This window comes from Lithobates pipiens, unplaced genomic scaffold (assembly GCF_037356315.1).
Source record: "Lithobates pipiens isolate NorthernLeopardFrog02 unplaced genomic scaffold, aLitPip1_a1.2 Scaffold_28, whole genome shotgun sequence".
NCBI lineage: Eukaryota > Metazoa > Chordata > Amphibia > Anura > Ranidae > Lithobates > Lithobates pipiens.
The window spans coordinates 203,807,822-203,834,195 of record NW_027507789.1 but is presented as its reverse complement, the minus strand read 5'-3'; the positions used below and the strand labels follow the sequence as shown (position 1 = coordinate 203,834,195).

The following is a 26,374-nucleotide window of genomic DNA, read 5'->3' as shown; positions in this document are numbered from 1 at the left end:
GAGAAAAGGGGGGGGAGGAGGAGAAAAAGGGGGGGGGGAGGAGGAGAAAAGGGGGGGGGAGGAGGAGAAAAGGGGGGGGGGGAGAAAAGGGGGGGGAGGAGAGGAGGAGAAAAGGGGGGGGGAGGAGAAAAGGGGGGGGGAGGAGGAGGAAAAGGGGGGGGGGAGGAGGAGGAAAAAGGGGGGGGGGAGGAGAAAAGGGGGGGGGAGGAGGAGAAAAGGGGGGGGGAGGAGGAGAAAAGGGGGGGGGGAGGAGGAGAAAAGGGGGGGGGAGGAGGAGAAAAGGGGGGGGAGGAGGAGAAAAGGGGGGGGGAGGAGGAGAAAAGGGGGGCGCCTTGCATAGTATTTTAGTGCGCCTCAGAAAATACTGCCCACCTTAGTGTGTTGGGCAGCCATTGGAATACAAGGACTGACCAATCAGACACACTGATGCACGGTGGGCGTTTTGCTAGTATTGGCCCTACATATTGAGGTGATGAATGTAAACAATGGGGGATGGGCATTAGTAGAATTATACAGAGACATAGTATATATAGATATATGGAGGGTCTCCAATATAAAGCCAGCCCGGCTCCGGACACACCGCCATGACAGAACATTCACATGAAGTACGTTTCAGGCCCCGGGGTCTTCCTCATCCCCCGCCGCCTATTGTTCACACTCCCCGGGCTGGGCTTCTAGGCAAGCCCGAGGATGCGCTGCGGCCTTCACTCACCTACGGGCTTATGGCCGAGCATAGCATGGAAGAGGCAGACTTCCACCTCGGGGCTCCACAGCACCGGCTCCTCTGGTGGAGGTCCCGGCCTCTCCACCGCTGCTTCCCCCCCGGTCTCCGTCTCTCCCATCGCCGCCGCTACCGCCGGGAACACAGCGGAGCCTGAATACCAATTATCGCTGCACCGGAGACACCTAGCGGCGGCCTCTACTTATTGCATGGAACGTTTTTTAAAAGCCGAGGACAGAGGAAGCGTAGTGCGGCGCCACCTAATGGCCAGTATTCGTACAGCAATTCATCAAATTTTCTCCATCCAGGAGGCTCGAAACTTTTCAGCACATCAAGAAGCGCATCATTGTATACAAATCATCATATTATACACATCATCATATCTTACAAATCATTGTATTTTACAAATCTCTGTGGGCTGGGAAAAAATAAAAATAAAATAATATAAATTAAGTTAAATGAATATGTTTTATTGGCGATTTTTTGTAATTGGCATGATATGATTCAGAACAGAGAAAGAACTTCAGTAAAACAAAGCAAAGAAATTCCAAATAAACTTTAGCGATTAACCACTTCAGCCCCGGACCATTTGGCTGCCCAATGACCGGGCCATTTTTTGAATGAATTATTTGTATAGCGCACAACACAAACTAAATCGGCTCAAGGTGATTCGACACTGCCTCGCTTTAACTGACAATTGCGCGGTCGTGCAATGTTGCACCCAAACAAAATTTACGTACTTTTTTTTCCCACAAATAGAGCTTTATTTTGGTGGTATTTGATCACCCCTGCGGTTTTTATTTTTTGCGCTATAAACAAAAAAATAGCAACAATTTTGAAAAAAAAAAAAGCATTATTTTTAACTTTTTGCTATAATAAATATCCCCAAATATACATTTTTTCCTCAGTTTAGGCCGATACGTATTCTTCTACATATTTTTGGTAAGAAAAAAAAAATCGCAATAAGCGTATATTGATTGGTTTGCGCAAAAGTTATAGCGTCTACAAAATAGAGGATAGTTTTATGGCATTTTTATTAATTTTTTTTAAATTAGTAATGGTGGCAATCTGCGATTTTTATCAGAACTGTGACATTATGGGGGACACATCGGACACATTTGGCGTGATTTTGGGATCATTCACATTTATACAGCGATCAGTAGTGATGGACGAACTTCCGACGGGACGTTTCGCGAACGCGAAACGCGAACGGCCACAAACGTTCGCGAAAACGACCGTTCGCCGCGGGCTCCATTGACTTCAATGGGAGGCGAATTTCGCAAACCTTTAGGTCGAATTTGCGGCCACGGGGTAATTATTAGGGGGTAGCACGTAGTCCCACCACCTGGACAATAGCATAATACATGTATGAGGTGAATTTGGGATCGATAACTACAAGCATTTTTTTTTTATTTGGGAAATTGTTCTGACAATTCAGGACTATGGAGCTAATGAAGGCAATGGAGGAGAGGGAAGGTCAGGGACCAGGGTAGGCAAACAAGAGGGTGCAGGAGATACAGAGCACTGACAGCAGCACCGTAATACAGAGCACTGACATCAGCACCGTGACATACAGCGCTGACAGCAGCTCCGTGACATACAGCGCTGACAGCAGCTCCGTGACATACAGCGCTGACAGCAGCTCCGTGACATACAGCGCTGACAGCAGCTCCGTGACATACAGCGCTGACAGCAGCTCCGTGACATACAGCGCTGACAGCAGCACCGTGACATACAGCGCTGACAGCAGCTCCGTGACATACAGCGCTGACAGCAGCTCCGTGACATACAGCGCTGACAGCAGCTCCGTGACATACAGCACTGACAGCAGCTCCGTGACATACAGCGCTGACAGCAGCTCCGTGACATACAGCGCTGACAGCAGCACCGTGACATACAGCGCTGACAGCAGCTCCGTGACATACAGCGCTGACAGCAGCTCCGTGACATACAGCGCTGACAGCAGCTCCGTGACATACAGCACTGACAGCAGCTCCGTGACATACAGCGCTGACAGCAGCTCCGTGACATACAGCGCTGACAGCAGCACCGTGACATACAGCGCTGACAGCAGCTCCGTGACATACAGCGCTGACAGCAGCTCCGTGACATACAGCGCTGACAGCAGCTCCGTGACATACAGCGCTGACAGCAGCTCCGTGACATACAGCGCTGACAGCAGCACCGTAAGCAGCCCCAGGAGGAAGTCAGCACAGCACAGGGATGGTGTGATCCCCTCATAATAAGAACCCCCAGGAGGAAGTCAGCACAGCACAGGGATGGTGGGAGCCCCTCATAATAAGAACACCCAGGAGGAAGTCAGCACAGCACAGGGATGGTGGGAACCCCTCATAATAAGCAGCCCCAGTAGAAATATGACACCGCTCAACCTCTTCAAAGAGGAGGGTAGGGGCATATAGTACGGTGTGCTTTTTTGGGTCAGGGAAGTGAGCCAAATGAATTAAGAAGGTCTGTGTGCTTGATTCCAAAAATTGTTTATAGACATATACATGGTCTACTGATCACATGTGTTGAATTCCTCCGAGATCCATGCCTCATTCATTTTTAGAAATGTGAGGTAGTTAACACTGTCGTGAGCTAGGCGAGTACGCTTATCGGTCACAATCCCCCCTGCTGCGCTGAACGTCCTTTCGGACAGGACACTGGATGAGGGGCAAGCCAACAGTTCGATTGCAAATTGGGCAAGCTCTGGCCAGAGGTCAAGCCTGCCCACCCAGTAGTCTAGGGGTTCATCACTCCTCAGAGCGTCCACATCGGCCGTTAACCCAATGTAGTCGGACACCTGACGGTCTAGGCGTTCCCTGATGCTGGATCCGGATGACACCTGTCGATGGGTCGGCTGAAAGAATGACCTCATATCCGAAGTCACCAACACATCTTCAAACCGGCCTCTTCTTGCAGGCGCTGTTGGATTGGTACCCGCAAATCCTTCTCTGGGAGTGGGAATTGCTCCTCTGCCAGCGCACGCAAAAGCAGAATGCAGCATTTCTCGAAGCAAGGCCTGGAAGTGCTGCATTCTGACAGCCCTCTGCGACGGCGGTAACATTTCCGCCATTTTGTGTTTGTACCGGGGATCTAAGTACGTTGCCACCCAGTACTGGTCCTTGACCCTCATGCTTTTTATACGGGGGTCCCTATTAAAACACTGGAGCATGAAGGCCCCCATTTGCACTCAAGCGGAAGGTATGTGGTGGTGGTGGTGTTGTTGGTGGTAGTGTCTTTGGGGGTGCACATAGCAGAGAGTGAAGAAGAGGGTGCAGATCGAGAGGATGAGGAGGGTGCAGAAGAATAAGGCTGAGTGAGCCACTCAACCAAGTCTGGTGCGTCCTTTAAAGTAATTGAACGCACCTTCTGCAACTTCCCACTTTGGCTCAAGGCTGTTGCTCCTGCCCTACCCCTACCACCCCTGCGGAAGGGCCTGCCTCTTCCTCTGCCTGTCATTTTTTAAATCACCCTGTGACAAAACTCTTAGTCCCTATACCGCTGAAGGACTGCTGCAGTATAGGGCAGCGGTCAGCAGTAGTGCACGTCAACCCTATGTATTGTGGACCGATAGCGGTCCTTACAGAACAGCAGACTGTACTGCACTCAGGCCTATGTACCGTAGCACCCTATACCAAGTTACCAGTCCTTATAAAAACTTTTGTGGACCAAGCAGGTTGTGTGTTAGTGTTTAGCAGACTGTGCGTCAGTCCCTATACCGCTGAAGGACTGCTGCAGTATAGGGCAGCGGTCAGCAGTAGTGCACGGCAACCCTATGTATTGTGGACCGATAGCGGTCCTTACAGAACAGCAGACTGTAACGCACTCAGGCCTATGTACCGTAGCACCCTATACCAAGTTACCAGTCCTTATAAGAACTTTTGTGGACCAAGCAGGTTGTGTGTTAGTGATTAGCAGACTGTACGTCAGTCCCTATACCAATGAAGGACTGCTGCAGTATAGGGCAGCGGTCAGCAGTAGTGCACGGCAACCCTATGTATTGTGGACCGATAGCGGTCCTTACAGAACAGCAGACTGTACTGCACTCAGGCCTATGTACCGTAGCACCCTATACCAAGTTACCAGTCCTTATAAGAACTTTTGTGGACCAAGCAGGTTGTGTATTAGTGTTTAGCAGACTGTGCGTCAGTCCCTATACCGCTGAAGGACTGCTGCAGTATAGGGCAGCGGTCAGCAGTAGTGCACGGCAACCCTATGTATTGTGGACCGATAGCAGTCCTTACAGAACAGCAGACTGTACTGCACTCAGGCCTATGTACCGTAGCACCCTATACCAAGTTACCAGTCCTTATAAGAACTTTTGTGGACCAAGCAGGTTGTGTGTTAGTGTTTAGCAGACTGTGCGTCAGTCCCTATACCGCTGAAGGACTGCTGCAGTATAGGGCAGCGGTCAGCAGTAGTGCACGTCAACCCTATGTATTGTGGACCGATAGCGGTCCTTACAGAACAGCAGACTGTAACGCACTCAGGCCTATGTACCGTAGCACCCTATACCAAGTTACCAGTCCTTATAAGAACTTTTGTGGACCAAGCAGGTTGTGTGTTAGTGTTTAGCAGACTGTGCGTCAGTCCCTATACCGCTGAAGGACTGCTGCAGTATAGGGCAGCGGTCAGCAGTAGTGCACGTCAACCCTATGTATTGTGGACCGATAGCGGTCCTTACAGAACAGCAGACTGTAACGCACTCAGGCCTATGTACCGTAGCACCCTATACCAAGTTACCAGTCCTTATAAGAACTTTTGTGGACCAAGCAGGTTGTGTGTTAGTGATTAGCAGACTGTACGTCAGTCCCTATACCAATGAAGGACTGCTGCAGTATAGGGCAGCGGTCAGCAGTAGTGCACGGCAACCCTATGTATTGTGGACCGATAGCGGTCCTTACAGAACAGCAGACTGTACTGCACTCAGGCCTATGTACCGTAGCACCCTATACCAAGTTACCAGTCCTTATAAGAACTTTTGTGGACCAAGCAGGTTGTGTATTAGTGTTTAGCAGACTGTGCGTCAGTCCCTATACCGCTGAAGGACTGCTGCAGTATAGGGCAGCGGTCAGCAGTAGTGCACGGCAACCCTATGTATTGTGGACCGATAGCAGTCCTTACAGAACAGCAGACTGTACTGCACTCAGGCCTATGTACCGTAGCACCCTATACCAAGTTACCAGTCCTTATAAGAACTTTTGTGGACCAAGCAGGTTGTGTGTTAGTGTTTAGCAGACTGTGCGTCAGTCCCTATACCGCTGAAGGACTGCTGCAGTATAGGGCAGCGGTCAGCAGTAGTGCACGTCAACCCTATGTATTGTGGACCGATAGCGGTCCTTACAGAACAGCAGACTGTAACGCACTCAGGCCTATGTACCGTAGCACCCTATACCAAGTTACCAGTCCTTATAAGAACTTTTGTGGACCAAGCAGGTTGTGTATTAGTGTTTAGCAGACTGTGCGTCAGTCCCTATACCGCTGAAGGACTGCTGCAGTATAGGGCAGCGGTCAGCAGTAGTGCACGGCAACCCTATGTATTGTGGACCGATAGCGGTCCTTACAGAACAGCAGACTGTACCGCACCCAAGCCTATGTACCGTAGCACCCTAGACAGACCAAGTTACCAGTCCTGATAAAGAGCTTTGTGGAACAAGTGAGTTGTGAATGATTAGCAGACTGCAGCAGAAGGGCAGCAGTCAAGTATAATATTCTTTCTATATTTGGAAGAAAGAATATTATACGTGTACAAGCCTATTACCGTACCACTGATACCAGTCCTGAAAAGAACCTTTGTGGAACTAATAGTAACAGCAAGTCTTTAAAATTATCCTCACTGCCTGACACACTGCTTCCTGCCTGTCCCTATACAAATTGGCAAAAAAGAGTAGGCTGGAACGATTAGCTGGAACAGCTCTTTTGTGGACCTGATAGTAACAGCTAATGATGATGATGATGATGATGATGAAGAAAGACTAATCTGGCTGAGCTGTCCCTAAAATAGCAGCATACAGCGCTCTGTCCCTTTATCTAAACTGACAAAAGAAACTCAGGCTGCTGACCTAACACCTATACCAGTCCTGAAAAGAACTTTTGTGTACCAAATAGCTAGCGTTTTCTCTGTCCCTACTCCACACAGGATCCTTTCCCTACAGTGACAGAAGAAAGAATGTAAAATGGCCACCGGATCGGGTGTATTTATAGGTTAGGGGGAATGTCCAAGTGTCCATGAGCTGTCATGTCTCAATTGGTTGTCCTGTAACACATGATAAACGTGTCACGAAAGGTTAAAGTTCTTGTATACATTAAACACGTAAGTCCGCCGGGGCGAACGACGGAAAAAGGCGTTCGAACCCGCGGACGGCGAAAGTCGGAAATTCGCCGCGAAACGACCGCCGGGCGAAACGTTCGTCCATCACTAGCGATCAGTGCAATTAAAAATGCACTGATACCTGTGTAAATGTGACTGGCAGTAAAGGGGTTAACCACTAGGTGGCGCTGTAGGGGTTAAGTGTGTCCTAGGGAGTGATTCTAACTGTGGGGGGAGGGGCTGTGTGTGACACATCACTGAGCACCGCTCCTGATTACAGGGAGCGGTGATCAGTGACACTGTCACTAGGCAGAACAGGGAGATGCTTGCTTACATTAGTATTTCCCCGTTCTTCCTCTCCGTGAGACGATCGTGGGTATCCCCATGGATATCGAGGCCGTGGGATCGCGCTCCTGCATGTGCCCGCAACCTGCCTCTTAAAGGGCAACAAATAGGTAAGTGATTCTGCCTTTGCGTACCCCTTCTGCCACAGTATATCTGGGTGAGGCAGTCCGGAAGCGGTTAATAAACGTCAAAAATAAATAAATCCAGTCTGAACCTTATCAGAGTCCCCCTTACATCAGCATCGTCATCAGAGTCTTCCTTACTTTAGAGTCATTCAAGTCTTGCTTAAATCCTCTCTTACATCAGGGTCCCCATCAGAGTCCTCCTTACATCAGGGTCCCCATCAGAGTCCTCCTTACATCAGAGTCCTCCTTACATCAGGGTACCAATCAGAGTCCTCCTTACATCAGAGTACCAATCAGAGTCCTCCTTACATCAGGGTCCCCATCAGAGTCCTCCTTACATCAGGGTCCCCATCAGAGTCCTCCTTACATCAGGGTCCCCATCAGAGTCCTCCTTACATCAGAGTCCTCCTTACATCAGGGTACCAATCAGAGTCCTCCTTACATCAGAGTACCAATCAGAGTCCTCCTTACATCAGGGTCCCCATCAGAGTCCTCCTTACATCAGGGTCCCCATCAGAGTCCTCCTTACATCAGGGTCCCCATCAGAGTCCTCCTTACATCAGAGTCCTCCTTACATCAGGGTACCAATCAGAGTCCTCCTTACATCAGAGTACCAATCAGAGTCCTCCTTACATCAGGGTCCCCATCAGAGTCCTCCTTACATCAGGGTCCCCATCAGAGTCCTCCTTACATCAGGGTCCCCATCAGAGTCCTCCTTACATCAGGGTCCCCATCAGAGTCTTCCTTACATCAGGGTCCCCATCAGAGTACTTCTTACATCACGGTCCCCATCAGAGTCCCCCTTATATCAGGGTCCCCATCAGACTCCTCACTTACATCAGGACCTCTATCAGCATCCTCCTTACATCAGGGTCTCCATCCAAGTCCCCCCTCAGCATCATCTCTTACATCTTGGTCTCCATCGCCATCCCCTTTACATCAGGGTCCCCATTAGAGTCTCCCTTATATCAGGGTCATCATCAGAGTCCACTCTTACATCAGTGTTAACTCTTACATCTTGGTCCACATCAGAGTCCCCCTTACAACTGGCCCACAGCTAGGGTCCATTTCTGCAGTCTCTGACCATCTCCTGTAACATACCTGCAGTCTCTTACCATCTCCTGTAACATGACTGCAATCTCTGACCATCTACTGTTGTATGCCTGCAGTCTCTGACCACCCATTGTAGTATGCCTGCAGTCTCTGACCATCTCCTTATTATGTTTGCAGTCTCTGACAATCTCCTGTATCATGTCTGCAGTCTCTGACCATCTCTTGTAGCATGTCTGCAGTCTCTGACCATCTACTGAAAACATGCATGCAGTCTCTGACCATCTTCTGTAGCATGTCTGCAATCTCTGATCATCTTCTGTAACGTGCCTTCAGTCTCTGATCATCTCATGTATCATGTGTGCAGTCTCTGACCATCTACTGTAACATGCCTGCAATCTCTGACCATCTCCTATAGTATGCCTGCAGTCTCTGACCATCTCTTGTATGATGTCTGCAGCCTCTGACCATCTCCTGTATCATGTCTGCAGTCTCTGGCCATCTCCTGTGTCATGTCTACAGTCTCTGACCATCTCCTGTAGCATGCCTGCAGTCCCTGACCCTCTCTTGTATCATGCCTGCAGTCTCTGACCATCTCCTGTATCATGTCTGCAGTCCCTGACCATCTCTTGTATCATGACTGTAGTCTCTGACCATCTCATGTATCATGTCTGCAGTCTCTGACCATCTCCTGTGTCATGACTGCAGTCTCTGACCATCTCCTGTATCATGTATGCAGTCTCTGACCATCTCCTGTGTCATGTCTGCAGTCTTTGACCATCTCCTGTATCATGTCTGCAGTCCCTGACCATCTCTTGTATCATGACTGCAGTCTTTGACCATCTCCTGTATCATGTCTGCAGTCCCTGACCATCTCTTGTATCATGACTGCAGTCTCTGACCATCTCCTGTATCATGTCTGCAGTCTCTGACCATCTCCTGTGTCATGCCTGCAGTCTCTGACCATCTCCTGTATTGTGTCTGCAGTCTCTGACCATCTCCTGTATCTTGTCTGCAGTCTCTGACCATCTCCTGTATCACGTCTGCAGTCTCTGACCATCTCCTGTGTCATGTCTGCAGTCTCTGACCATCTCCTGTATCTTGTCTGCAGTCTCTGACCATCACCTGTATTGTGTCTGCAGTCTCTGACCATCTCCTTTATCTTGTCTGCAGTCTCTGACCATCTCCTGTATCTTGTCTGCCATCTCTGACCATCTCCTGTGTCATGTCTGCAGTCTCTGACCATCTCCTGTATTGTGTCTGCAGTCTCTGACCATCTCCTGTATCTTGTCTGCAGTCTCTGACCATCGCCTGTATTGTGTCTGCAGTCTCTGACCATCTCCTGTAGCATGTCTGCAATCTCTAACCATCTCCTCTATCATGTCTGCAGTCTCTGACCATCTCCTGTAGCATGTCTGCAATCTCTAACCATCTCCTCTATCATGTCTGCAGTCTCTGACCATCTCCTGTAGCATGCAGACCCCTACTGGTTCAATAGCTCCTGGGTAAGTTCCCCCACCCAGGGCCGCTGAGAAGTCAGTACAACTGGCCCTGTTGTACCGGGCCCCGGCCAGCAGGGGGGCCCGGCAATCTGACAGAAGAATGCATGCAGAATTGAAAAAAAAATCTCCATCCAGCACCCCTGCTGCAGCGGCGTACAGGGCTGATCTAAGTGCAGAGTCCTCCCTCCTATCCCTCGCTCCCTTGTGTAACTAATCACACACAGAGGGAGATGGAAATCTTCCTTTGTGTCATGGAGTTGGGGTCTGATCTGCTCCGCAGCCGTCCATTCACTGTAACAAAGCTCTGCCTCCTATATCATGATAGACGGAACTCTGATCCAATGCAGGGAAATTAAATCAGTGTTCTGTCTATCATGATCTAGGAGGTGGGGCTTTGTTACAGTGAGTGGACGGCCGCCAAACAGTTCAGGCCCCAGCTTTATGACACAGAGGGAGATTCCTATGTAATACTCTGTGTAATCAAGATACTGGCAAGGCTGCAGATGGGCACAGTGAGGCTGAAATGGGCACAGTGAGGCTGTAGATTGGCACATTGAGGCTGCAGATGGCACAGTGAGGCTGAAATGGGCACAATGAGGCTGCAGATTGGCATAGGGAGGCTGCAGATGGGCACAGTGAAGCTGAAAAGGGCACAATGAGGCTGCAGATTGGCACAGCGAGGCTGCAGATTGGCACAGTGAGGCTGCAGATGGACACAGTGAGGCTGAAATGGGCACAGTGAGGCTGCAAATGGGCAAAGTGAGGCGGAAATGGTTATAGTGCGTCTAAAATGGGCACAGCGAGGCTGTAGATTGGGCACAGTAAGGCTGCAGATGGGCACAGTGAGACTGAAATGGGCACAGTGAGGCTGCAGATTGGCACAGTAAGGCTGCAGATGGGCACAGTGAGCCTGCAGATGGGCAGAGGGAGTCTAGGCAGCAATAATGGCACAGTGAGGCAGCAGATGGGCACAGTGAGGCTGAAATGGGCCCTGTGAGGGTGCAGATGGACATAGTGATGCTGCATTGATGTGCACTGATAAGGCTGAAATGGGCACTGATCTGGCTGCAGATGGGCACAGTAAGGCTGCATTGATGGGCACTGGTGAGGCTGCATTGATCGCTTGTTTCATGTCTGCAGTCTCTGACCATCTCCTGTAGTATGTCTGCAGTCTTTGACCATCTCTTGTATCATCACAGTATTTCTTTTGGATAATTAAACATAACTGTCTGGAGAAAGATAAATATCTCTTGAAGACAAACCTGCACTTTAATTCAAGGCGGGGGTCTGAGGAGGAGCCAGAGGTGGAGCTGAACGAGGGACCAGGGGCAGGGCTGAAGGGGGGGCCCCATCAGATAGGCTAAATGGGGCCCCGTGATTTCTATCAGTGGCCCTACCCCCACCTATGATGGAGGTCCCTAAAACAAGCAGGGTTTAGAAACCTCCAGAGCGGGGACACGGAGCAGTAAATCTTGAAAGCTTCTAATCCCCCCCAATCCTGAATGAAATAAACCAATCAGCACAATTTGGGCTTTAAATTGACCTCCATATAAATGTATAATGATATACTGTATGTGGGTCGTCCTGTGTGACAGTAAGCTGGCCCGTCATTAGGATAATACACACTAAATTCTCTGCCAGAGTGTTACATTCACAGACAGAACTGATGCTTATGGCTTAGAATTAATTGAGACAGAATAGGCGGATTTATGTGGAAGTAATTTGCTTGGCTGGGTCTATCAATCCGCAATCAATGTCCAGCTGGGTAGAGGGGACGCACGCGGTGGGGTGGCGTGGGAGGATGTAAGTCAAGGGAAAGCGCGGCATCAATTGTAATCAGCGCTAAGGTGACAGGGAGGGGCGGATCGCTGGTAGCCATTTACTGGGATAGCAATTAAAGTAACACCTGCTTATGACGCAGTGAGAGGAGCATGGCGTCCGCAGATCGCCGGAATATGTGATTCCGTGTTAATCCGTAAACCGTGACAATGAGCTTCTCTTATCTGCTCCCTTTTCTTCTGTTAAATACATTATCTGAAAATTGATCAATCCTGATTTACTGATGGCCTCTCATTTCTTGAGGCCCTTAAATGCCAGGACAGTACAAATACCCCCCCCCCCCCCCCCGCCCCCCACACACACACACACATTTTCAAAAGTAGACAGTCCAATGTATTTAGTAAGAGGCATGAAAGTTGTCATTTTTTTTTCATCATTTTTTGGAAAATGAAGGAATTTAAAAAAAAATTAAATCTTTTCACAATTTTTTTATTTTTTTTACATACTTTCACCAGTGCAGTATAACATGATCATATACTGCAACTGGTGTGGCGGTGATCAGGGACACTGACTGTTGACAGTATAAAAAAAAAAAAACATTTTTTTTTTTTACATTTTTTATTACATTTTTTTCTTTTCTTTTTTTACGATATTTTTTTTTAACCACTTCAGTCCCGGACCATTTGGCTGGCCAAAGACCTGCGGCACTGCGTCAGCACTGCGTCGGCACTGCGTCGTTTTAACTGACAATTACACAGTCGTGCCACGTGGCTCCCAAACAAAATTGACATCCTTTTTTTCCCCACAAAAAGAGATTTCTTTTGGTGGTATTTTATCACCTCTGCGTTTTTTATTTTTTGCGCTATAAACAAAAGAATAGCGACAATTGTGAAAAAAACGCATTATTTTTTACTTTTTTGCTATAATAAATATCCCCCAAAAATATATAAAACATTTTTTCCTGACAGACTCCATGGCAGCAACGTGTGGGTTAAGTCCCGCCTCCACTACCCTATAGGACACTACTCCCATAAATCTTTGCTCCCTGCCCATGGCCGTGTTCTTTTTTTGTCCTCCTCCGTAGGACCAGACGTATGGTCTTTCTACCTGAAGATTGCTCCCACACGGTTCCGTCGTTGGTTTGGCCGAAAAGCGACTGTGGACGAAGTTGTCGCATATCTCTGTTAAGCCCTAGCTACTAGCGGGGTATGGAGTGGGCAGTTGGATATAAGCGCTGGAGGAAAGCCAGGAGCCTAGCCACTGGCAGGCAGGCTGCGCATTTGGTCGGATAGCCCAGCTAAATAGCAGGTGACCTATTGTGCCCTAAGAAGTCCGGTATGTATTGTGCTTACCTTCGGCCTGGAGACGTTCGTGTGGGAGCGGTAAGATTGTTCCTCTTTTTTCATGGCAGCAGTTTGTGTTTGTTCTTTGCCTTCTTCCCTTCTTTTCTGTTCGTTTTTTCCTGTGTATAGGTATATGGGTTTAGACATTGCGGTCGGATTAGCCTGCGTTCCAGCCGTCGCTCACTTCCTGGTTTTCGTTAATACGTTCGTTCTGCGCATGCGCGAGTACGACTCAGGATCGAGGCTTGGTTCGCGCATGCGCGATAGCGGCAAAGTGACGCTATTCGCGCATGCGCGGTAGCGGCGCACGGGACGTGGTGATGACGTCATTAAGGCGCCTTATTTAAACATGGGATATAGCCTGCAAGCCTTGGGAATGCTTGCAGGTTATTTCGTGACTTCCCCTTGTCCAGGTTCTCTGCTGTGGAGGTAGGTGGCCTTCTGGGAAGATGGGGGTGGGCATGTGTGTGTGTTTATAGCATCCTCAGCCTTACTTATATGTCTTTGCAGCAGTTATGGAGACCCTTAGAGATACGGATTCACCTCCGCCTGTATGTGGCCAGCCCTCTCATAATAGGTACTGTCTGGGGGGGAAGTAAGGGGGGGGGGAGGGGTCCGGTATTAGTCAGTCTGTTATCTTTCCTTATCTGTATGTCTCTTCTATCTCTGTCTTAGCCCATCTAGATCAGAACAGCAACGCAGCTCAACGCACAGAGGAAGCGATTCTTCTAAATCTTACCACCGGCACTCATATTCCAAGTCTAAGCATCACGGCTCACCCTCTAGATCTGGGCGCCGTAGCGAGGATCGATCTCGCTCCTCCAGGGCTCATTCCAGCCACTCAGTTATCAACTCTTGCTGGGGATGCAGATCACAAGTTCCCATTGGAAAATCCCTGTGTGACCTCTGCTTTTCCAAAGCCTCTAGTGAGAGAGGGGGTACGGACCAGCAACTAAGATCCCTTGTGGAAAAAGTGGTGAAGGAGTCCCTCAAGGGGATCAGGGCCAATCAGACCCCTGTGCCTCAATCAGAGTCACCTCAGTCACCAGTCAGGGAGTCGCATGCTCAAGAGCTCTGGGAATCCTCTTTAACCAGCCATCATTCAGCTGCTGCTTCAGACAGTGAATCTGAGGAAGATAGTCCCTGTGTGGGTTTTGATTTTGCTTTACTTTCCCCCTTGGTGAAGGCCATCAGAGAGGCTTTGAACTGGGAAGATGAGGTGGCTAATCCTTCCAAGCAAAGGAAGTATTTTAAGCAACTTAAAAGGGAGCGTCTTAACTTTCCATTTCTGTCTGAACTTGGTGAGGTCATCACGGATGAATGGAGTAAAGTGGAGAAAAAGAATAGTATGCTCTCAAAAGTCCTAAGGTTATATCCCTTTAAGGAGGATGAGGTCAAGCATCTGGAATCGGCTCCTCTTGTGGATGCAGCGGTGATGAGACTAGTAAAACACGTGACCCTTCCTTTGGAGGATACAGTTTCATTTAAGGATGCTTTAGATAGACGGATTGATTCCGATTTAAAGAGAGTCTACCTCACTGCCGGTATGGCATGCAAGCCAGCATTGGCTTTAGCGGCAATGTCCAAAGCCATGGAAGTCTGGACGGACGGTGTGCCCTCAGAAACATTTCGGAGGAAGTCGCTAAAAGTTCTCCTATTCAGGAGTTACGGCTTGCTTCGGCTTTTCTGGGGGAGGCTTCGATTGACATCATCCGCCTAGTGTCCCGGGTTATGCTTTCGGCTGTAACCGCAAAGCGGGCCCTATGGCTCCGTCCCTGGCTGGCTGATCCAGCTTCAAAACAGGTGTGGTGCCGTATCCCTTTTGAAGGTTCTTCCCTTTTTGGGAATAAATTGGATAGCGCCATATCCCGGGCCACTGGTGGTAAATCGGGGTTTCTTCCTCAGGACAGACGTCTAAAAAGCCAGAAGAGATTTTTTCCTAAAAAACAGTATCAGGAGCAAGCCAGGGAGGCCCGTAGCTATAGACCGGGTCGGGAATATTCTAGATCATGGAAATCAAGGCAGTCATCCTTCAAGAAATCTGCCAAGAGCAGTGCGACAGGAGAGAGGGAACCAACCAAATCTTTTTGAGATTGGGCCCGCTCAGATAGGCCAGGTGGGGGCTCGTCTTCTACATTTTCGGCATGTCTGGGCGGCCTCAATCAAGGACTTCTGGACCGTCAGAACGGTCTCTTCAGGCCATTCTTGGACCTTCAGCAGGTCCCCAAGACTAAAGTTTGTTCCCACCTCCCTTCCAGCCTCAGAAGAAAAAAGGCAGATCTTGTTGGCCTACGTGAAATCTTTATTGGCTCAAGGCGCTGCCGTACCCGTGCCAGACGATCAACGAGGGAGAGGAATTTATTCTCCTCTTTTTATGGTCCAAAAGAAAAACGGTTCTGGGAGACCAGTCATAGACCTTACACATCTGAATCATTTTATCAGAAAGGAAAGGTTCAAGATGGAAACCTTGTCGACAATACAACAGTCAGTCCAGTCAGGCGACTGGATGATTTCAATAGATCTAAAGGACGCGTACTTTCATGTCCCTGTGGCAGAAGATTTTCAGCAGTTTCTGCGATTTTCAGTAGGAAAACTACATCTCCAGTTCGTTTGTCTCCCGTTCGGACTTTCAACATCCCCCCGAGTGTTTTCAAAAGTGTTGTTGGCCGTAGTGGCTCTATTGAGAACCAAGGGAATTCGTCTTCACCACTATTTAGACGATCTTCTGCTGCTAGCCCAGGACAGAGACCGTCTGTTAGTGCACAAGGAGCAGGTCATCTCCACTCTTCAAGAATTCGGTTGGATCCTGAATCTAGAAAAGAGTCAGTTAATTCCTTCCCAGTCTCTGGTATTCCTAGGCGCACTCTTCAACACAGTGAGGGGTACCATCTCATTACCCGAGGAGAAAGTAGTGGTAATTCGGGACAGAATCCGTCCGGCCCTCTCAGCCTCCCATCTTCCGGCTCTTCAGTGCTTGAGAATTATTGGCACCATGGTGGCAACGATTCCGATGGTGAAGTGGGCCCAATGGAAGATGAGACCGTTTCAAAAAGGTTTTCTTCACCAATGGCTAGGCGACAAGACTCAACCTATCCGGATCACATCTTCAATGAGAATCTCTCTGCCCTGGTGGCTTCAGAAGGTGAACCTATTCAATTGTCATTCCATTCTCCCCATCTCGTGGATAACAATAACTTCGGATGCCAGCAACAGGGGCTGGGGCGCCCACTGTTTGTCGGAAGTAGCACAAGGCACCTGGGACTTCCCTTCCAGGGGGACGGTGTCGAATATTCTAGAATTGAGGGCAGCCTTTCAGGCACTCCTGGCCTTTCGTCATCTGGTCTCAGGAACCTCGGTCCTACTCAGACTAGACAACACAACAGCAGTGGCATATATAAGGAGACAAGGAGGTACTCGGAGTCTCTCCCTTCTTCAGGAGGTAGAGCCAATCATGTCTTGGGCTCAGAAGAACCTGGTCAACATTACAGCAACTTATGTTCCAGGAACACAGAATGTCCAGGCGGACTTTCTGTCTCGAGTCAGTCTGGACAACAACGAATGGTCCCTTCACGTAGAAGTTTTCAGGTGGATTCTAACATTGTGGTTCGTCCCAGAGGTCGACCTATTTGCCTCCCCTTGCAACAAGAAACTGGCAAGATACTATTCCAGGTTTCGGGATCCTCAGGCCTACGGAGTGGATGCTCTGACGGATCGATGGTGGTTCAACAAAGCCTACGCCTTTCCTCCAACTCCTATTATTCTACAGTTCCTGCGGAGACTCAAATCAGAAGCAGTAGAGGTGATAGCTGTAATACCTTATTGGCCCAACAGGCCATGGTTTCCGCTTCTAATGCTCCTCAGTGTCAGGGATCCGATTCCCTTACCTCTCAGATCCGATCTTCTGTCCCAGGGCTCGAAGCTCCATCCCTGCCCGGCCCATCTATGTCTGAGGGTCTGGTTTTTGAGAGGGGAAGGTTAGAGGCTCTGGGTTGTCCAAAGGAGGCCATCCCTACTCTCATGAGTGCTAGAAGGAAAAGTACCAACCAGGTGTATGAGAGGATTTGGTCTAGATTCACAAATCACTTATCTTCCAGGTCTTGCTCCGATGGTAATTTGACGGTTCAGGATGTTCTGAGTTTCTTACAGTCCGGACTAGACATTCCCCTATCTGTCAGCGCTCTTCGTGTGCAAGTCTCGGCAATTTCAGCCTTTTCTGGAATATCTTGGGCTAAACATCCTTTGGTTCAGCAATTTTTTAAAGGAGCAATTAGACTTAGACCACAGAGGAAACCCAGATTCCCCAAGTGGGATTTACCCTTAGTTCTCGACTTCTTCTCTCAACTGGACAGATCACTTTCAGTCAAAGAATTGTCCCTAATGACATCTTTTTTGGTAGCCATATCCTCAGCGAAGAGAGTCTCTGAGATTCAGTCTTTAGGATCAAAGGAACCTTTCCTCACATTCTTCCCTGACAGAGTGGTCCTAGTGCCAATGCTGGGTTCAAACCCAAAGGTTACCTCGGTCTTCCACGAAAATCAGGACATTACTCTTCCTACCTTTATTTCTGCTGGGAGTCAGGATCTTCATCCTCTCGACATGGGAATTATTCTGAAACGGTACCTGGAGGCGACAGCTTCTTTCCGGCAATCGGATTACCTTTTTGTTCTTTTTCATGGCAAAAACAAAGGCCTTAGGGCTTCGGTCAGATCCATCTCCACGTAGGTGGTTCAGGCGATCCAGTGGGCTTATAAAGAGAAGGGCTTGGCTCCTCCTGAGGCGGTTACGGCACATTCCACGAGAAGTCTCTCTACTTCTTGGGCAGCTTCACGTCATGTGGCTCCTGAGGTTATCTGCAAGGCTGCCTCTTGGTCGTCCATTCATACATTTATGGCTCACTATTGTGTCGAACCTGCCAGTTTATCTTCTGTTGATTTTGGTTTAAAGGTGCTGTCAGTGGACAGTGTTAAATAAATCTTGGTTCAGCATTTTTGCCCACCCGAGTGTGTTTGGCGAGTTATTTCCCACACGTTGCTGCCATGGAGTCTGTCAGGAAAACGGAAAATTCCTATCAAAATACTTACCGTAATTTTCCTTTCCTGATGGACTCCATGGCAGCAGGAGTTCCCTCCCAAAATGGCTGGAGTAGGCTAGTTATCGAACACGGCCATGGGCAGGGAGCAAAGATTTATGGGAGTAGTGTCCTATAGGGTAGTGGAGGCGGGACTTAACCCACACGTTGCTGCCATGGAGTCCATCAGGAAAGGAAAATTACGGTAAGTATTTTGATAGGAATTTTCAGTTTTTCCCTCAGTTTAGGCCGATACGTATTCTTCTACATAATTTTGGTAAAAAAAAATAAAAAAAATCGCAATAAGCATTTATTGATTGGTTTGCGCAAAAGTTATAGCGTTTACAAAATGGGGATAGTTATATGGCATTTTTATTGATAATTTTTTTTACTAGTAATGGCAGCGATCAGCAATTTTTATCATGACTGCGACATTATGGCGGACACATTGGACACTTTTGCTGCAATTTTTGGCACCATTCACAATTATACAGCGATCAGTGCACTTAAAAATGCATTGATTACTGTGTAAATGTGACTGGCAGTGAAGGGCTTAACCACTAGGTGGCGCTGTAGGGGTTAAGCGTGTCCTAGGGAGTGATTCTAACTGTGGGGGGGGGGAGGGGCTGTGTGTGACACTACACTGATCACAGCTCCCGATTACAGGGAGCGGTGATCAGTGACAGTGTCACTAGGCAGAACGGGGAGATGCTTGTTTACATTAGAATCTCCCCGTTCTTCCTCTCCGCGAGACGATCGCGGGTATCATCGAGTCCGCAGGACCCACGGGATCACGATCACGGAGCTCCCGGCAGGCACGCGCATCCACAAGCCGCCTCTTAAAGGGCTACGTACAGGTACATTAATCTGCCTGTACCTGCCCTTCTGCCACAGTTTATCTGCGTGAGGTGGTCGGGAAGCAATTAACACACTGTGGCCAGTGCAATATAATATTACCATTCCTGAATTCTTAAAGTGATTGTAAAGTCTCGCTGTTAAAAAAACAAAAACAAACACGTTATACTTACCTGCCCTGTTGGAGTGGATTTGCACAGAGCAGCCTGGATCCTCCTCTTCTCAGGTCTCTCTTCACTGCTCCTGGCCCCTCCCTCCTGACGAGTGCCCTCACAGCCAGCAGCTTGCTATGGGGGCACCCGAGCCGAGACAGAGCTCCGTGTATCCATTCACACCAGCTCCGCCCCCTCTCTCTCCTGATTGCCTAACTGACTTTGATTGACAGCAGCGGGAGCAAATGGCGCCGTGGCTATGCCCCAGCCAATCAGGAGGGAAGTCCCGGACAGCCAAGGAAATTGTGGACATTGCTGGATATTGTTGGGGCTCAGGGTAAGTAATAGGGGGGGCTGGGGGGCCTGCTACACACAAAATGTTTTTTATCTTAATGCATAGAATAGAAACTTTTGCCTTTACAACCCCTTTAATTGCTTGTAAGTCTGATCCCCTACTGTCTTTGTATGGTTTGTAGATATGCATTTTACATATGATTATGCTTTGAAAGTTTTATAGCAGTGAATTACATTGTGATAAGCAAGCATTTTACTGAACGAAACTGAATCATTCAGTCTGTTTTGTTGAGATTAGCTGTGATTGGTCAACGCTAATCACACGGTACATATGGGCTGTAAATGTCCCTGTTTGTACCATGTGATCAAATTGACCACAGCTAGCAACACAATTGTATACCATGGATGGCATGAAAGTCATATGTCACGGCGGTCACATGGTACCGGCAGCGAGCCGGTGTTGTGCCGAGAAAGGTCCCGCGTCGGATAATGCCCACCCTTTACTGCGCAGTATGGAACTCAACGGAGCCGCTGAAAATCTCATGATTTAACATGAACAGCTGTTGATCAGCTGTACATGGCGCCTGCGCAATCAAGACGACACTGTGCCACACACTGCCGCACCCTCAGAGCAGATAAGCGTAAGTTCCACTTGTGGGTGGAACTCCCCTTTAAGTTTATCCAAACCTTTATACTGAGTTCACATATTCCTACACCCAGTGAATCCAGCATTGCCCTGCTGTGTTCTGCCACGCGACTGCCACACATTAGGTTCCGGGTCACCATCCTTTTCTCATTGGGAGTCGACTGTCTCTTCCGGGTTTAGGCAGCCAGCCCCCTGACGACATGCCACATCTATCCTCCTCCAGCGCCACGTAGAAGCTGAAGCTTCCTGGGATATGTGATGTGAATATCTCAGGAGGCTACAGGCACAAGCGCGCCTAGGCAAAAATGAAGGCAGGGGAGTGGGCTGAATCCAAAATATGAAAATAAATAAATATGTACACCACAAAAAAGGTCAGCTACTTTACATTTTGGATGGGAGAGGAAGGCAATGGGGGAAGTTCTTTTTTACTCTGTGGCTGGTTCCTTTAAAATAGTTTTGCTACTCAATGATGCTTTTGAAAGTCAATTACAAGTGCAGCATTCACTACAACCACTTCAGAGAAGACCTAGGAATGTTGATTCAGATAGTATTAGATGTTTTATTTATATCATATCACTTTATCTCTGCCACATCATCTTCACTGCTGCCACCCGCCTACTGATACCCTGCCAGTCACTGACCTATTATTCCTGCACTCCCCCACACACAGGGCCGCCTTACACATCTAAATGAAAAAGTAAGAGTATATATATATATATATATATATATAAAATATGCAATATGCTATCCCACGACGTCTATTCATAGACTGCACGCAACTCAGTTTCATCCGTCCTTTCTTAGAGTTTCCTTTGTGCTCCAAAATTGGCCTTCATATATCGTGCACAGTTATTTGGATTATTAGAAAGACAAGAGCTATGCATATGTTTGGGGATACTGTGGACCGTCCGTGATACAATTGGGGTATGGAGCCTCAGAACCATCTTATTTATGTGTAGCACCCTCTACCAATAGGTAGGTGCTAGTAATGTTTTTTTACTAGGGATAATCAGCACAGGAAAATGTAGGCAGGCCTATGCTGCAAGCTTGGCCTGTCTGTTTTGATCTGGGGGCTGGGAGTAGCAGTGGATGTGACCACCTGTGCTCTAGTTCTGGGGCACCTCCCCTGCTTCCAGCAGGAATATTCTGGAAGAGGGGCAGGGCCTGGAATTGGAGTGGCAGGCAGCTAGTGTGGGAACCCTGACCAATCCCCAATTGGTATTGGCAGGGGGCAGGCTTCCTATATAAGCTGAGGTAATATGCCACTGGGGGGGAGAAGTCGGCTGAGTAAAGTTAGGAATGGAATGCTAGGCAGCAGCAGGAGGACACCCCCATCTGGGGGGGGGGGTGTACCTATCGCAGGAGGAGGCCCAGGGAGAGCTGTGAAGGAACTTTACCTCTACACGGTCATTGACAATGTCTTTGCCAACACACAGTCGGTGGTAGAGAACTCCTGGAGCAGAGGGGCAGGTGAAGCTGTCGGAATGCATGGTCCGGTCAAGTTCCTCATCAAGGACTAGTGGCAGTAGAAAAAGTCAGATCGGATTTTTTTGACAGAAAATTTGAGATCCTGCTCTGAATTTCCGACGGAAAAAGTCAGATAGAGCCCACATACGATTGGATTTTCCGACAATATAATCCGATCGGACCTTTTCCGTCTGAATTTCCGACCGCGTGTACAGGGCATAAGTGTGTGGAGGAGGAAACCAGTGTGTGTAGGAGGAAACAAGTTTGTGCTGGAGGAGAATACTAAGAAGAGATAGTCTGCGGAAGCTAAGTAGAGGAGGAGTAACAGTCTGCATGGAGGTGCAGGAGGAGATTCATATTCAGTGTCAATGCACATCCAATCTTCTGGCTCTAATTTTGTGCTGTTGTGCTAAAATCTTAAATATGATGGCAATGATAGATCCTATGGGCATCCCATATCCCTTTCCCCCATCCAAGTTGTACCCCCTAATAAAACAACAAAAACAAAACCAGCAAAAGACTGTTCATTGTCTCTGAAAGTGATGTATGAAGTCTGGCAGTGGGATGAATTGGTGGATTGTTTGTTACTAGCGGCAACTACATCGCTACGTATGGCTTGGCCAGCCTTTACCAAAGATCTCTACAAGAAATTTTTATTTTATCGCAAGGCATGCAAGGTTGCATTTTATAGCTAATGCTCCACAAAGCCTCTTGTGTAATGTTGTATCAACTCCCCCTCTACTCTCTATGCCAGTCCATCAAGGAGCACATCCCGCTCTACCTATCCACAACTACTTGAACACTAATTCATTTCAATGGCCAGAAAAAAATTATAATTCTGCAACTTTTAGCCCAATTAAATTCCTGTAAGAAGGGTTTCCACTATTCAAGCTCCCTTTTTCTTTAATTGGTTTATCACTGGAATATCCAGATGACCAGACTAGAAGGAACTGCATGTGGGACGCACATCATCTTCCGACGTTTGCCTTGGATCTCATCAGTGGTGGATGCACTAAAGCTCATGTGACCTTCTGTAAAAAGAGGGTCCATGCTTTGTGGGAAGAGTACGTCTTAACCTTTGTGTTGGTGGCTCTCACAGGGTGGAGAACTCTCCTTTTGGATTTACATTCACCACACAGCCATGATGGGTTTCTTCTTCCGTTTGTTCCACAGCTATCTGACTTCGCGATCTTAGCCATTGTGCTTTTGGACTTTAGAGAGACTCTTTTTTTTTGTACACTTTTCTGTACATGTATGATTTGTTCATATTTCTTTTTTTTTTTTATTATTATTTTCTGAGCGCAACTTATTTATTTTTTATTTTATTTTTCTCTACGAAAATGTGAAATGTGTCAGCGGCCATGGTTGGTGGGCGGGCGCGCTGAAGTCTGGATTTTCTTGGTTGATATTCACAGCCTAAGTTTTGGTGTGTTTAAGGTATGCAAGTTGTTAAAAGGTGTGAATAGGCAGGGTTCAAGGTGGACAGTGTTTGAACAGTGTCGTATGATGGTCTGAAGGTCGTCACAGCCAGCCAACCAGGAACTGGCAGCAGATTCGTAATCAGGAACGAGAAGCAAAGGGATGTGCACCAAAGAAGGGGGTTCACCCTACAAATGAGGGAGTGCAATGCAGGTGGGTCTAAAAGGAAACAATCTAACCCACCTTTTTAAACCATAGTGGTGGTGCGTCCATAAGGGCACACGGGCGTGGCCCCTCTCTCCAGCCACCCTTCTATCACTAATAGATAGATTCATGCATTGCACCTAATTGGCTGAAACGACAGGCGCTGTGATTGGACGCCTATCAGGCAGCCAATCAAAGCAGAGGACGGGAAGAGAGGATGGGAGAAGACATTGAGGAGCTGTCCCACCGCCACCGAGACAGCAAAGTGCAGACGGCAGGTGGGGGCTTACTGGCAGCATTTGATATGGCACAGTGAGGCTGCATTTGATGGGGCACAGTGAGGCTGCATTTGATGGGCACAGTGGCTGCATTTGATGGGCACAGTGGCTGCATATGATGTCACAGTGGCTGCATTTGATGGGGCACAGTGGCTGCATAAGATGGGCACAGTGGCTGCATAAGATGGGCACAATAGCTGTATTTGATGGGGCACAGTGGCAGCATTTGATGGCACAGTGGGAGCATTTGGTATGGTACAGTGGCTGCGTTTTATGGGCACAGTGACTGCGTTTGATGGCACAGTGGCTCTGTTTGATGGTACAGTGGTAGCAATTGATGGGCACAGTGGCTGCATTTGATGGCACAGTAGCTGCAATTGATGGTACAGTGGGGCTGCAATTTAGAAAAATGTCAGTTTGTTTTTGCCCCCCCAAAGATTTTGAGCACCAGCCGCCCCTGCCATAGGGACAATTTTTGTTGTTGTAAAAAACAATTTAATTAATGATACTCTGACTGCCTGTGTACTAGGTGTTCGTCCCTTGGAGCATACTGCCCTAATCATTCATGCCCCTAGGTGCACAGTCCAGCCCCGTCCAGCAGCAGCAGCTGTGCGACTCTCATATTTTGTAGAATTCAACAGGCTGCCTCCAGTGGGGCTAGGTGGCACACCTGTGCCCTGCAGCTGCACGCCAGAGTCCCATGGACCGGGGCTCAATGCCCAGTGTCAGGGGCGGACTGAGCATTCGGCCACCCAGGCCACTAGGAGGACCCATCAGGGTTGCCAGCCTTAGTAAAACCAGGGACAGTATGTGTTTCTTTTACATCTGAATCTGAAATGTCCCTTACCGACAGCCTATTGGTCTAAAAATCCCGTGATTATAGCTGCTCCACCTCTCCAGTACCTTTTCAGCCAAAAGAAACATGTCTGTGTATACTGTGTGTACATGTATGTGTATACTGTATGATTGTATACTGTGTGTGTGTGTTTGTGTATACTGTGTGGCCCCATAATCTCTGATTGCCTGGGGGCCCCATAATCTCCTATTGCCCGAGGGCCCCATGAGTTGTCAGTCCGCCCCTGTCCAGTGTGCATGGGGCCATAACCTACTCTTTAGTTTCAATGGCCTTCAGTATCTGGTGAGCTTCAAACTGCCCCGTGCTGGCTACACACTCTGGACCTACAATTCAGTTTAATCCTGATCCCTTTCACAAGACTTTATCAGCTTTTTCTAATATCACACATGCACATTACATTTTTGAACAGTGCTGAAATAATTGTTGCAATGTTTAATAAGCTGTAAAAAAACACAAAATTGTCAGATTTTGGTAGTCTTTGTGGTCTTTATTTGCACTACTGGACTGGGTGTCAATATTTTCCTATACCATCCCACTTGTATTGTACCGCTTACCTGAACTGCTGGAGATGCTGTTGAAGACTCCTCTGACCACTAGAGGGCACTGTGGTGTCAGATGTACATTAGAAAGGACACTAGTGTATTCGGATGGCTCACATACTGCATTCCATAGTACAAGGATATTTAATTAAAATGGATGGGCAAAAAGTCAGATAAAGGCTGTTAATGAGAAATTGTTATAAAACAAGTGCAAGTACCAATATTTCTCTGAGGCCTGAAGTAAAACTGTGGGGGTGACTAATCTGCTTCAATTAGGAGGCCTTTCACGGCTCAAACATGTTTAGAGCAAGATGGATGAATGAAGTTCCTTTCATTTACAGGGCCATTTCACAATCATTTGGGAGAACTGTGCCATGATACTGGTAATAATATGACTATACAAAGGTAAAAGATTTTCTAACCAGACAAAAAAAATTTCATTGCTCAGTGCTGAGTTGATCATAAGGTCTACATCGGTGGTAGTCAACTTTCAGGATGAGGCCTCTGGGATCACCAAAGAGCCACACATAATATTTAGTGAATGTAACGCTACAAAAAACAGCAGACATGTAAAAGGAGATGATCAGAGACTGCAGACATACTGTAGAAGTTGTTGGAGACTGGGGACATACTCTAGGGACATACGCTAGGCCAGGGGTAGGCAAATTTGGCCCTCCGGGTTTGCCTCTGCTCCAGGAGTCATGCCTGTGATTTTCAGTCTTGCAATGTCTTATGGGACTAGTAGTTTCACCACAGCTGGAGGGCCAAGGTTGCCTATCCCTGCTCTTGGCCTTCCAGGCCTCCAACCAGTTGCAGATCCCCTAACCTCCCACATTGCCTTCCAGCTGCCCTAGTGTTCCCCAGTCTTCTATAGTGTTGTCAGACCCCCAAGAGACCTCAGTGCACACAGTGCCCCACTAAACTCCCAAAGTGACACCCAATGTCCTGCAGTGCCCCCTAATTTGCTGTAGAGCCTCCAGCCCTCCATAGGCCCCCAACCTCCAACAGTGCCCTACAGCCCCACAGGACCCTATGTATCACTACAACTGCAGGAGCTGCTGGCTATGTCGGGTCCTCTGTTCTCATCTTGACTTTGACCAAGTCCTCAGCCCCAAGGCACACCACTGTAGCAGGTGTAAGTTAGAAGCTTCGCAATACCTTCTGTTCACCCTGAAATGAGACTTGAGACTTTGTAGCAAATAACAGAGTATATTGCCAAGTAATTATTAGATAAGAAAGAGCATAACAGTGAACGAAAGGGGTTTCTTAGATATTTGAAGTACTGAAATGAACTAAAATCTGACCAGCATAAACTGTAGCCCTCCTCACTAAATGAGCAGAAAAAAGGCAAATGGAGATTGGTATCAACACAGATACAGGCTAAGTTGTCAATGGGCTCTTGCAGTGAGGTAGCTAAG

The 26,374-nt window shown here is 48.1% G+C and overlaps 1 protein-coding gene across 3 annotated transcripts in view; it reads right to left on the bottom strand.

The window, feature by feature from the left end:
* Positions 1-26,374, bottom strand: part of MRGBP (MRG domain binding protein) — a 93,117-nt gene that overhangs the window by 16,747 nt on the left and 49,996 nt on the right. The window contains exon 1 of one of the 3 annotated variants that reach the window (XM_077460314.1): positions 713-917. The exons of 1 other annotated variant lie outside the window; for it this stretch is intronic. In XM_077460314.1, the coding sequence (XP_077316440.1) occupies positions 713-842 (130 nt within the window). In that variant the 5' untranslated portion in view covers positions 843-917. Of the gene's footprint in view, positions 1-712; positions 918-26,374 lie in introns of those variants that run through there. One more of the 3 variants, XM_077460317.1, reaches the window with a different exon arrangement.